Source organism: Berghia stephanieae, chromosome 8 (assembly GCF_034508935.2).
Source record: "Berghia stephanieae isolate SIO BIC M18660-M18661 chromosome 8, UCSD_Bste_1.3, whole genome shotgun sequence".
Taxonomy (NCBI): Eukaryota; Metazoa; Mollusca; class Gastropoda; order Nudibranchia; family Aeolidiidae; genus Berghia; species Berghia stephanieae.
The window spans coordinates 16,220,687-16,232,925 of NC_088367.1; the positions used below are offsets into that span (position 1 = coordinate 16,220,687).

A 12,239-nucleotide genomic window follows, 5' to 3' on the forward strand; every position below is an offset into this window, starting at 1 on the left:
TTAAAGGATAGTTAAAATATCTACCATTTTATTAACCCTGAAAACTACGATTTTTATTTTCCTATTTCAAGTAGGCAGGTCTGCTATGACAAGTATCAGTTCCATAGTCAAAAAAAGACAAATTAAAAACAAAGTTTACTTAATCTTAGGCTTTCGCCAATAATTCATACAATACAATTAAGACAAATTAAATAATGCTACCAATCTCTCCTCATGCATTCGTTAGACTATAACAATAACGACCGTGTTATCTTTACTCCTTACCCAACAACCCCTAGCTTCCCGATTCTTCATCGCGAACTATTATGTATGTATTAGGTTCAGGACGGGCAAGTACGGAATCTGCCCACCCTTCCTTTAAACGTCTTTATTTCCTCTATAACTTAGAATTCAACTCTCTCCTTTCTCAGAAGAGTATTTCTCGTATACTAATTCAATTTTTGAGTAAACCAAAATGGTGGGGTTGTATTTTATATATTTATTTAGTCGTGACTTCTGAATAAAAGTGTTTTATTAGAGGGAATGCAATAGAAAATACATTGTTTTGCAAAAATATTTAGTCTGGCAATAAAAATACAGCGGTAATTACTTTAAGAATTTTTTTTAAAAAAAGGAACAAATTAATTTCTTTAAAAAAAAAAACAAAACAAAAAAAAAACAAAACAAACAAACAAATAAGACAACAATTTAAATAAATGAATTTTGAGAAGAACTAAAGAAAACGAGAAAAAAAGAGATAATTTAAATGGATAAACAAATATATTAAAACAACACAAGTTAATACTAACTTGATATAATATTAGTAAATTGATACATTTAATTCAATACTGGAACCTTCCCAATGTTATTACATCAATGGTACCAGCACAAGTAAGGCAATAAATAAAAAAAAGTTCGTTTGCCAAAATCTCTATTTAGTGCTCACTGGTTTATAAGGTGGGCTCATTTGAATTAGCCCGACCTAGAACTAGAGAGGCCAGAAATCAAAATCACCGTCAGGCGACGTGACGATGAGATGACGATGTGGGCGGAGTGGAGTGGTTGGGAAAGGGGGGGGGGGGTGATAAAAAAGAACAGGAGCGTATCCTGGTTTATGCATTACGGGGTGCATGGTGATTCGCAATCTATCAAAAATACATACAAATTGATTTCAGTACGAAGTATCAAGTTTAAGTACTAACTTTTAAAATTATCTAATTTAAATTAGATTATTTCGGACCTGGTAATACAGCTTATAACTTGAAAAAAAACAGGCTGGTATTTGCCCACCCTGCCCAATATTACCAGCCGTCCCTGGAACCAATTCCCCTTTGTCTTATTTTCTCTTGGGTGCTTTAATTGTAATTCTAGAATTTTTTACTATCCCATTTTCTTCCTTTTTACAGGCGCTGATTTAACCTAAATGTGTTGCAAGCGCCGTAAAACCCTTAAACACACCCAAAAAAAATAAAAAAATTTTAAATCATCAAATCGGTGGGGTTCCTGACCTCCCATAATGGGCAAGGAGGTACTTGTTGTGTCTTCTATCCCTCAATATGTATCTGCTTTCCAATTGCTTTCTTTGTCTTGTACTGTATTATGTTTTGTTTACGTATTATGATTTGTAGGGACCTGTGCTTGTGTATGAATGAGACTTACTTTTATGTGATCTCAAACTAAGTACTTTGATAGTGTGCTCTTGGAATCTACATCTGTTTCCTATTTGAACTAATTCCCCTTTGACTTACCTTTTCTTGAGTGCTTTAATTGTCTTTCCATAACTTTTTACTATCCCATTTTCTCCCTTTTTACTGGCAAGCGCCGTTAAACCCTTAAAAACAACAACAAAAATCATCAACATTTGGAATTACGTGCATCACGTCGTCACTCCCATTCCGTGTCTCGTGAAGTAATGACACGTTATAATTATAATAACAAGAAATGAAGTGAGTAGAGAAGTGCCAGAAGACAGAAGAAAATAAAAACTTCTGCTGTGACTGGGAGTTGAACCCGGGACCAGATTGTTACGGCATCCTCCGTCTGGCCACGGGAGGGACGCTACTCACCACCCCAAAAAGAAAGTGGTACAGTAATATATATATGTATATATATATATATATATATATATATATATATATATATATATATATATATATATATATATATATATATATATATATATATATATATATCAAACGTACTCAAGTCCCTCTCGCGACTTCTTGAGGTCGTGAGGTCAATACATAAACAGAACGATAGTTTATTGTAAAAATACTAACGAAAAGATGAAGATGGAAAGGCTTCCTTTTCGTTTGTATTTTTACGATCCCAGGCTTCAGGCAGCTCCCATCGCTCTCGAAAGTTTATTGGCAAGCTTTATGCTCAACATAGACATATAACTCAGAGACAATTGAGACATTGAGTAAGCTCTGATATAGGGTTAATAGAAAAGTGAGTGGATGGAGCAGGTACATAGCCCTACTCTTTTAGTACGCCATGAGCAGGTACTTATACTGATAATAACAAGAAGTGAAGTGAGCAGAAAAATGCCAGAAGACGTGTTTTAGTGTTGTATTAACATTGAATGACAAATGATTCAAGTTTATATGTCTGTCCCCGCAGTTTTTTGACATTTTAAACCCAAATATTTGCCATCAAAATGACAAAATGTGCCAAAAATTTGCCGCAGGTTTTTCAAAATTCAAACAGGTTAAACAACATGTGGTCCTTTGAAGTTTCGTGAATCAATTTTAATAACACGGCGCAAAAGAAGGGATATAATGCATTTACATTTGAACATAATATCCTTTTCTAAGCACATTTTCGCTAATTTTTCAAACTAAAATCAAATCTTAAAATTTCGAATCAGGAACCAAATTATTTTTTTAAAAACAAAAGCACAAAAAAAACCCCCACCTTGACTGTCTCCCTCCCAACCAAAGACAGCCGCCATGACCAGAGAAAAAGGCCGATGATCTTAACCCTGAAAAAGACAGTGAGCAACGTGAAAAGGGAAAACAGATATTATAATATGTGAACTCTCTTCCCACCATGGGAGGCTCGAAGACCCGCCAAGAACAACACCCCCCCCCCCCCCCCCCCCATATTTTTAAAATAAACGAATTTCGTAACCATCTTCTCAATACCAATTACACTCAACCGTGGGAAGATCAAGTACTGTAATCTAATATAGAGTACCTATCGAGAAAAGAAAAAATTAAACCATCTATTTTTTTTAATGTCACGGACAAAATTGCGGCTTTTTGCGGCTAAAATAGAATTTGCGGCCAAGGGTAAAATTTGCCGCCGAGAAAAACTACGGGGACAGATATGTTCGCAGGTTTGATATGATATTATACCTATCTTGTCTGATTTTTAACAACTCTTTATTTTCTTCGGAATTTACTGTGTCTATCATATGTAAATGGTGCTGCTCGAAGCTCGAAGAAATAAATAACAATGTGAAATTGACTTTTATCTTCAATTTAATATACGAAAACATAAAATGGACGTTTCGGGTTTTCCCTTTATCAACAAAACAAGATGAATGAAACACTACAGACTGGTTGATGTTCCTGATCTCCCTGGGTAGGGAAGTATTTGCTGTGTCTTCTATCTTCCTATGTGTTTTCCAACACGCTTTCTGTCTTTTCTTGGGATGTGATTACTTGGTTTTGTCCTGGCCCTGGTCTGGATACCCTGGCTGGAGGGAAACGGTCAACTGTATAGTTAGAGTTTTGGGAGATGATATATTTTTCTTTGTAAATAATCTCTCTGTTATGTACTGTTATTTTGTTTTATTCTTAACATATGATTTGTAAACATTTGAATGTGTTCCTCTTAGTGGGGACCTGTGCTTGTGTTTGGGTGAGGCTTTTAGGTGATCTCAAACTAAATACACAGATAGTGTGCTCTTGGAAACTACATCTGTTCCTTATTTGAACCATCCCCCTTTGTCTTACTTTTTCCTCAAGTCCTGTTAATTGTACATTTAGAATGTTTTGGCTATCAAAGTTTCTTCCTTTTTACTGGCGCTGATATGACCTAAATGTATTTCAAGCGCCGTAGGTAACTCTTAAAAACAAACACTACAGACGAATGAGATAATGTGGTAGTGGCGTTGTTAAGATGAAACAAAACACGATGAATGAAATACTACAGACGAATGAGATAATGTGGTAGTGGCGTTGTTAAGACGAATAAACAAAAACATTGATGGGCAGGAAATAATATGCTCCTTTCTAAGGAAGCACGAGGCGGGGAGGAACTGTGTAATGCAGTATAGAAAGTGAAATAAAATAAAGTGTAGACTATTGTTGGAAAATAAATACAATGGAATTGGAAATAAATATACTACTACTACTACTACTACTACTACTACTACTACTACTACTACTACTACTACTACTACTACTACTACTACGAGAACGACGACGACGACTATTACTACCTAACTACTGCTGCTACTACTGCTATTATTACTACTACTACTACTACTACTACTACTACTACTACTACTACTACTACTACTACTACTACAGACACGACGTACTATACTACTAACAACGACGACTATTACTAACTAACTACTGCTACTAGTACTACTACTACTACTAATACTACTACTACTACTACTACTACTACTACTACTATTGGTCCTTTTAAACTATTTTTATTTCCGGTGGACTGAAAACACAGTTCCCAAATTAATTTCGCACCTTTTATTATTTTTATAAATATCTATTTTTCTATTTTAATTCGTGCTTCCTTACAAAGGCGCATACTATTTCCTGCCCATCAATGAAACGTCCATTTTTTTATGTTTTCGTGTATTAAATTGAAGCTTACATTCAATTTCACATTGCTATAAATTTGTGTCTATCATATTATGGTTTCTACCGACTTACACAAAAAATGTTTACTTGTTAAACGTACGGAGTCATATAATTCAAAATTTATTCAGCCAATCAAAATCTAGGGATAGAGATTATTTCTTCTATATTTGGCTGTTATAAACACATGAAACGTAAACAACACGCAAGGGAGCAGCACAAGAACTGTGCAACTTGTTGAGTGGACGTCTAGTACGTGGCACATAAAAGTAAAAGTTCTCCACTTCAATCTTTTGTTTTGTCTTTAATCATTGGTTTGAATATTAAATTGTCTCAAGCTCTTTTTTAGCATAAATCTTCGACAACATTTACGCTAAATGCAATTTAATCAAGAAAGTAAGTCTAACTAAAGAGGAGCTTTTCGACTGGGAACTCGAAGACATCAACGGTGAAGTGAGAGTTCTGACTGTCCGTGAGAGTGACTTAGAACCAGACAAAAAAAAAAATTGTGAGTATTTATATTTATTTAACTAAATTGCAGTGTGAGGACCGGGGATTTAAATGCACCCTTGCATTGGTGAAATTTCTCAAGAATATTAATATTAGGGAGCGTTCACATATTACGTCATCAAAAATTTGCCCTTTTTAGACCCCCCCCCTCCCCCAAGTCATCACTTGTCATCATTGACCTGACCCCCCCCCCCCCAAACAGATGATGACGTCATCTAATTTAATAAAAACTAAAAGATAACTTTCATTTCACAATATTTATTATTCATTTTTCAAACCATAAACATTGATTATCAACGTTTGATAAAACACATTCAGACATTTTATTAATTTCAGAAACTGTTGATAATTTATGTTTTACGATACAATGGGGACATAAAATTTAAATTTGCAAAGATAAAATCTAACAAACATTATTTAAATTAGGCTACTTGGTGCAGGTGCTATTAAAAAAAATTCAGAAAGTGTAATTTAAAATAGTATAGGAGGCAAATTATTTTATAGCATATTAGTCTTTTAGTGGAATGAATTTCTGTTTCAATTTCCAAACATAAAATTAATTGATTCAAAAATGTTTCTGCCTTGGACCTCTGGCAATGTACTATAAATAGTATCATCAATTTCATCTTCATCGTCATCATTTTCTCCCATTTGCTGTTCTTCATGTATGCCGCATTTTCGTGAATGGTCTTTCATTGCTGTGATCGAGAAGTGATACAATGAACATTTAGGGCAAGTTCGCCTTTTGAGAAGTGATACCCCTTTCCCATTTTGTTTCTTGAGAGATGGGCAATACTTATCATAGCAATTTATCTTTAGCTGTTTTGAAAGGAACAAACTTTGAAATAGGCTTAATTTGCCTATGTTTTGATGACATCATCTTGGGTCTGACCCCCCCCCCCCCCCCCCTCCCCCATGTCAACACATGTCAACATTTGGTAGATCCCCCCTCCCCCCCTAGCTGATGACGTAATATGTGAACGCTCCCTTACTAATTCGTTAATTCAAATTGAATTTCAATGCCCAAGCTACTCTTTTGTATTTGTAGACTAGCGGTAGATAGTTATAAATTTTAGTTTTAAGAGTAAGGCAGTAGAGACCTAAGATATATAGAATAATATCTATAGAGGCACACTCGCAGAGAAGGAGAGAGAGTATACATTTGCAATAAATAGATTAATATTTCTTTTTGGTTTTAGGTACCTTGTCATACTTAAATTATTTATCTTACGGACTCTGACGTGAATCTGGTAGTAGTAGATGCCGTCACACATACTGCTACTTAATTTTTAAGTTTAATTTAGTTTAATTGTACTTAGTTACTTAGCAACAAAAGGAAAAAGATGAAACATTCATCCCAAATCAATTTTGTGAATGTGAGTGAGTCAAAGGTCTTTTTAAAGTTTAGCTTATGAATCAAATTATTTTTATCATGAGCAGGTTAAACCAAATTTAATTTTGGTGTACTTCTTTAATTGCATTTATGCAATGAAATGCAATCATAATTTTTGTTGTTGAAAAGAAAAGTTGGAAAATAAAAGAATGAGACAATTCTCTCCATGATTTGGAAAGCTTTTCCGATTATGCATTGGTTTTAATTGATTGTTTCAGACAAAGTTTCTATTTATGAGATTGATATTATTTCCATTTTCTCCAGATCAAGCAAGGCTGAAGAAGTTATTTGATATCACGCCAGAAAGACTTTTCACCATGACATCAAATTCAATGTCAGATAAGAAAAGTGATGAAGTCACAGGTAAGGATGCTCCTATGTAGATATTATAAATTTAAAAGTAAATAAAAGAAACGTATTGTCAATGTTGATAAGAAAAGATGTGTTTGTTATCACAAGTCATACAAAAAAAATTTATAATATTGGCAGAAAAACAAATAACTACAGATCTCGTGAACTAAGTCTTAAAAGTGAGAGGGAATTGAAATTTTGTCTGACTCGTGTTTTTCTTTGCAGTGCAGGTTTTAGTCTAACCTCATATGAGGCCTGATAACCCACAGATTGTACATAGGCCTCAAAACTAAAATTAAAATGATGTGCTTTGATCAGAATAAGTATTTTTTAAAATCTGATTACCTGATCCATCTTACCAGTGAATGTGTAGCGGGATTTAATTATTACTTTGTGACAGAATGATGTCCTTCTTAAAGGGTAGTAAGCAAGTATTTCTTTCCATTTGTTGCCACGGATCAGGACTAAGCATGACCCCATCGGTTTGGTGGTTCTAAAGGATTACCTTTTTTTTACCCATTAAATGATGGAAAATAAATGGATTGGAGTAATAGAGGTAAAAGTAAAATCAAGAACAACACCATAGGTGCAAGATCTAATGATCAGGTATTTTTTGTTAGAGGCATGTGTAAATAGGCAGTCAATAAAAGTCATCCAACTGTTTTTGTCGGATAACTCTATAAAAATATCACCACTTTGATAATAGTTTTGATCACGACCTCCCAGTTTATATTTGTTTAGTAAAACTCTTTTTGGTATCAGATATTGTCATAAACAGAAGATTATCCATCAATTAAAAAAATTTTACAAATAATATTACTCTTGGATGAAATGTTATCGATATTGCTTTTAATGCTAGAAATATTGGTGACTACTTTGACTCTTCACTTTTCATGTCTTTCCATCAAGCATCTTAGGATCATACTCATACCCATTGAAATTAGGAAAATTGATTAAATTTGTCATACTTCCTTTCAACATAGCTTATTTATTAGTTGATGCGTTAGTACACCCTGAAATAGACTACTGTAATTCCCTTTAATTGCCCATACATCGAAAGAATAATTTAGAAGTCTCCATGTTCGACGAATCAATGCTGATGAATGATCTTTGGTAAAGATAAATTTCCACATCTGCGCAAGCTCTCCTTCACCAATTAAGCTGGTTGCCAATAGAAAAAAAGAATTATTTACAAGATGATCACAATTGTCTATAAAACCGTCAATTGCAGTAACCCTCTATACCCTGACCATACATACAGACTTTCCACATGGAGGGAGTGGGACAATCATCCAAATGAAGCGGTTGAAGATCTGAGAGAAAAATGGCCCTATGGAACTGAACTCCCCAGGAATGAACAGAGCACGGGCAAAAATTGGGAGAACAGCTGGAAGCATGAAAAAGTGGGGCACATCCTTAGAGAATGCCAGGATGGGCCCAGCTGCACTGACCATGACCTAAGAGTCTACTCCACAGATGCTGTGGAGTGGGTTCGGTGTTGGAGCGACAAGCTATGATGATGATGATGATCCTCTATACATCAGGAAATTATTTAACATCTACACTCCAAATAGACTCCTCAGAACAATGAATGGCACAACCCTCTCGATAGTTAATCCCAAAGTAAACCGCAAAATTGATGACCAAACCTTTAAATTCTCAAAAGCTTATTACTGGAATTCCTTTCCGCTTCAACTTTGATGTTCTAAGTCACTTGATGCTTTCAAAGTTGGTTTGAAATTTTACATGTTCTCTTTGTAGGTTAGTAATAATAATACATTAATTGTACATTATATGTGATACCTCGTTTTGCAAACAATTTTACTGTATTTTTTCATTTTAGCCATTTAGGTGAAGCGATTTGTTATCTTTGGGGTAAAGAGCCATACAAGTGTTTTATTATTATTATTATTATTATTATTATTATTATTATTATTATTATTATTGTTATCATCATCATACTTTTTGTATTATATGATTTAGAGATAGCTAAGGTGACCACTGGACTGCTGACGTAAGGCCTGCTTGGTTGAGGGATGATGTTTTGGACTTGCTTATCGAAACACATTAAACTAATGGAAGAAACGTGCCCCATCTCTGCTGGACATCTGTTAGCTCTATGATAAGAGCAAATTGTCATGTTACAGGATTTTTTCATGATTACACATAATATTTTAACCATCCCTTGATTCAATATTTGGTCTTAAAACTGCAGTGAAACTATTTGTTTGTTTTTTTTTCATTTTCAGAATCAGCTCAACCGACTGGAGGTCTTTTGTGGCGAATGTCTAGTGGTCTCTATAACACAACTACAGGTGTAGTGGGCGGAGCTGTTGGGTACGGAGTAGGTGGAGTCAAGTGGGTGGCGGGGAAAACAGTGGATGTTGGATCCGCAGTAGCCCATAAAACAGTTGATATGGGTTCTGCTGTTGTCAGTAAAGTTCCTTTGCCTTCCATCCCTGTGCCATTTGTACACAAAAAAGATAAAAAAGAATGAAGGTATTTTTGATTGTTGTAATTATCTTAATGTGTAATATCTTGCAGGTGTGATTTGAAGAAGAAAAAATTGCTTGTCACTTTTTAAATGTAAAAATGAGTTAATGGTGGTAAATTACTGGCTTTCACATTAAAAAAAAAATAAGTGTCAATCAAATTTTGAATTAGTCTTTTTTTTTTTTTAAGCTATTATTTTGGAAATAAAAGTTTTAAACAGTTTTTTATAAGCAGCCCAAAAAATTGTTAAGACATAACTTTTGAAACGAAATATGCACTTTGTTTAAGATTTAAGTTGTGCTGGAACTGTTGTAACTGCCATATAGGTTGTTGTTTGATTCAAAGAAACAATTACATCAGATAACTGCTGATTCTAATTTAAATTTAAAAGCAGGAATGTTGTTGCATTGGCATTGATATGTGTAAAGATGTATAGAAAGTTGGATTTTACGATCAGAGTTCAAAAGTAGTCCTTCAGAGCCAATTTGTCCCAGTTTCTGTGCCATTAAACACTAAATAATAACAATTGCATTATAACTTCAGGATAGGATTATTGCAGAGTGCTTTATTCCAGTTACTGCTGGGTGGACAGAGAGGGATGAGAAAAAAAAATGATCCTCTTAGCCATAGATAGAGAATTGTTGTTTTGCTTGTGGAATTAGAGCATGGGGTTTCATTGTCAAAAGACCCCACACCTGATCCTGACTAAAGACAACCCAAAGCAATCTGAGCTGGTTTGGATTCAGTTACTTCTCAATGCTAGCTTTCCTGATATTTCTAGACAGGCATGTTTCCACATTCCTATGACAGGCCCTCTCATATTTTCTCTCTAAGACAATAGTTTTATATTCCCACCAAGAAATGTTCAATCCGATTCATGTACCTTCCATCAGTCATCAGGGTGAAATTTAATAACTATTTTGTTGTTTTGATGAAGACTTGTTTAACATAGTACCAAGTGATCTATAATCATGAAATTTTTATGTTGTGAATAAATGGCATTATAAAAATGTTAAATAAGTTGAATGAATTTGTGGTGGTCTATCCATAGTTATGCAAAGTGTCTTAAAGGATTCATATTTTTTCTTGAACTAAACAGATCATTTTATATTTGTTACAAAACATATTTTTGAGAATCATTGCACTATGTACATACATATTCTACAAATATTATACATCTTCTCTTATACAACACGATTATTACTTTAAAACAAATGCTTTATCTTTATATATGTTGCATTAAACCACATTTATAACCGTCTCAAGAAAATTCAATGTCAATATTATTTAAGTATTAGTGGTAACAGCAAAGAAGCATATCTGTAACAATTTGATCTCGTGCAGTGTCTCTAAGTATTTTTTTATTCATCCTTCTATCCAAATACTGCATAAGTGTCATATTGACTGAAAAGTTTCTCTTTGACTTTACAGTAGGGTCGTGGGTTCGAGTCCCTATTACCACAAAATTTTATTCTTTATTGTCTTCTGGCACTTTTCTACTCACTTGATTTCTTGTTATTATCAATATAAGTGCCTGCCCCACTCGTTGTTCTGAATTAATATTCACCCCTAATATAGGAGCTTAACCAATGTCTCAATCATCTATGTTATATATTTGTGTTGAGAATATAGCTATTAAGCTTAACTGCTGGCTAACAAACTTTGCAGCAATTGAATGTTAACCCATGACCTCTAGTCAAGAAGTCGGGAGAGCGGCTGAAAATAGACACTACGCTTAATACCACTTTTTTTTTTTTTTTGGAGTAGTGGATGGTGTCGATTGCAGAGCTACTCCCTCATGGCAAGGAGTTGTTGTCGTATCAGTATGGTCATGGGCTCGATTCCCCTAAAGTTTTTATTCTCTATTGTCTTCTGGCACTTTTTTACTCCCTTCATTTATTATTAGTGTTAGTCTCTAAAACCTCGATGGATTTTTTCTATACCCTGAGAATAGTAAAGTGAGCAATAGGACTTTTTTTTTGCTCAAGGACCAAAGGCAGTTCGAACTTGGGTGTCCCAGGTGGAAGTGCAATGCCTTATGCATTTGCCATCTTAGGTTGATTTTATTTTATTTTTTTATTTGTATTTTTTTTTTTTTTTTGCTTAATAGTATCATCATTTTTCCGGGATATTTTTTGTTTTATTTAATTTTTTTTTAGTTTGATAAGATATCTTAGTAACTAATGTGTGCCTGAATAAGGAGGAATCCCTTTTTACAAATCAGTTCAGTAATCAGACAGGCGGTCTGTAACCTTCATGACCTTTTGCCTTTGTACACTCGTCGATGCTCAACGTTGATTGTCTAGATTGGCAAAAGTGAAAAAGAAAATGAAAAATTTTGTGATTTTTAGGGGCAAGAAGGTTACTGTGCAGCCCCTACCTTGTTATTCAGTTGCTCTGTAACTACTCCAGGACAAGAGGGTAATGGAGCAACCAGATCCTAAACACTTTCATCGATAAAAGATTGATGCCATTAGACATATACCATTGTCTCTGCTTTGCATTTTACCCATTGTGGTGAATGACAGAAGGTATTTCATCTGTGACAGAGGATGTGCTCTTTTCGAAGTCGAAGACCAAGTGCCATTACTGTTACCATAGCCATCTTCTCTTTTAGTCATTGAATTGTTGTCATCAGAGAGAAAATAATCAGAAACTATGTCTCTGATGATGTCGCTTTC

At 34.4% G+C, this 12,239-nt stretch overlaps 1 protein-coding gene across 1 annotated transcript; it reads left to right on the forward strand.

Annotated features, from left to right (window-relative positions):
• Window positions 1-4,964: 4,964 nt before the first annotated feature.
• On the forward strand, window positions 4,965-11,894 carry LOC144978252 (uncharacterized). The gene is made up of 3 exons (XM_078924091.1): window positions 4,965-5,319; window positions 6,979-7,077; window positions 9,315-11,894. Exons 2-3 carry the CDS (start codon window positions 7,032-7,034, stop codon window positions 9,560-9,562), a joined length of 294 nt encoding a protein of 97 aa, XP_078780217.1. The 5' UTR covers window positions 4,965-5,319; window positions 6,979-7,031; the 3' UTR covers window positions 9,563-11,894.
• Window positions 11,895-12,239: the final 345 nt, after the last annotated feature.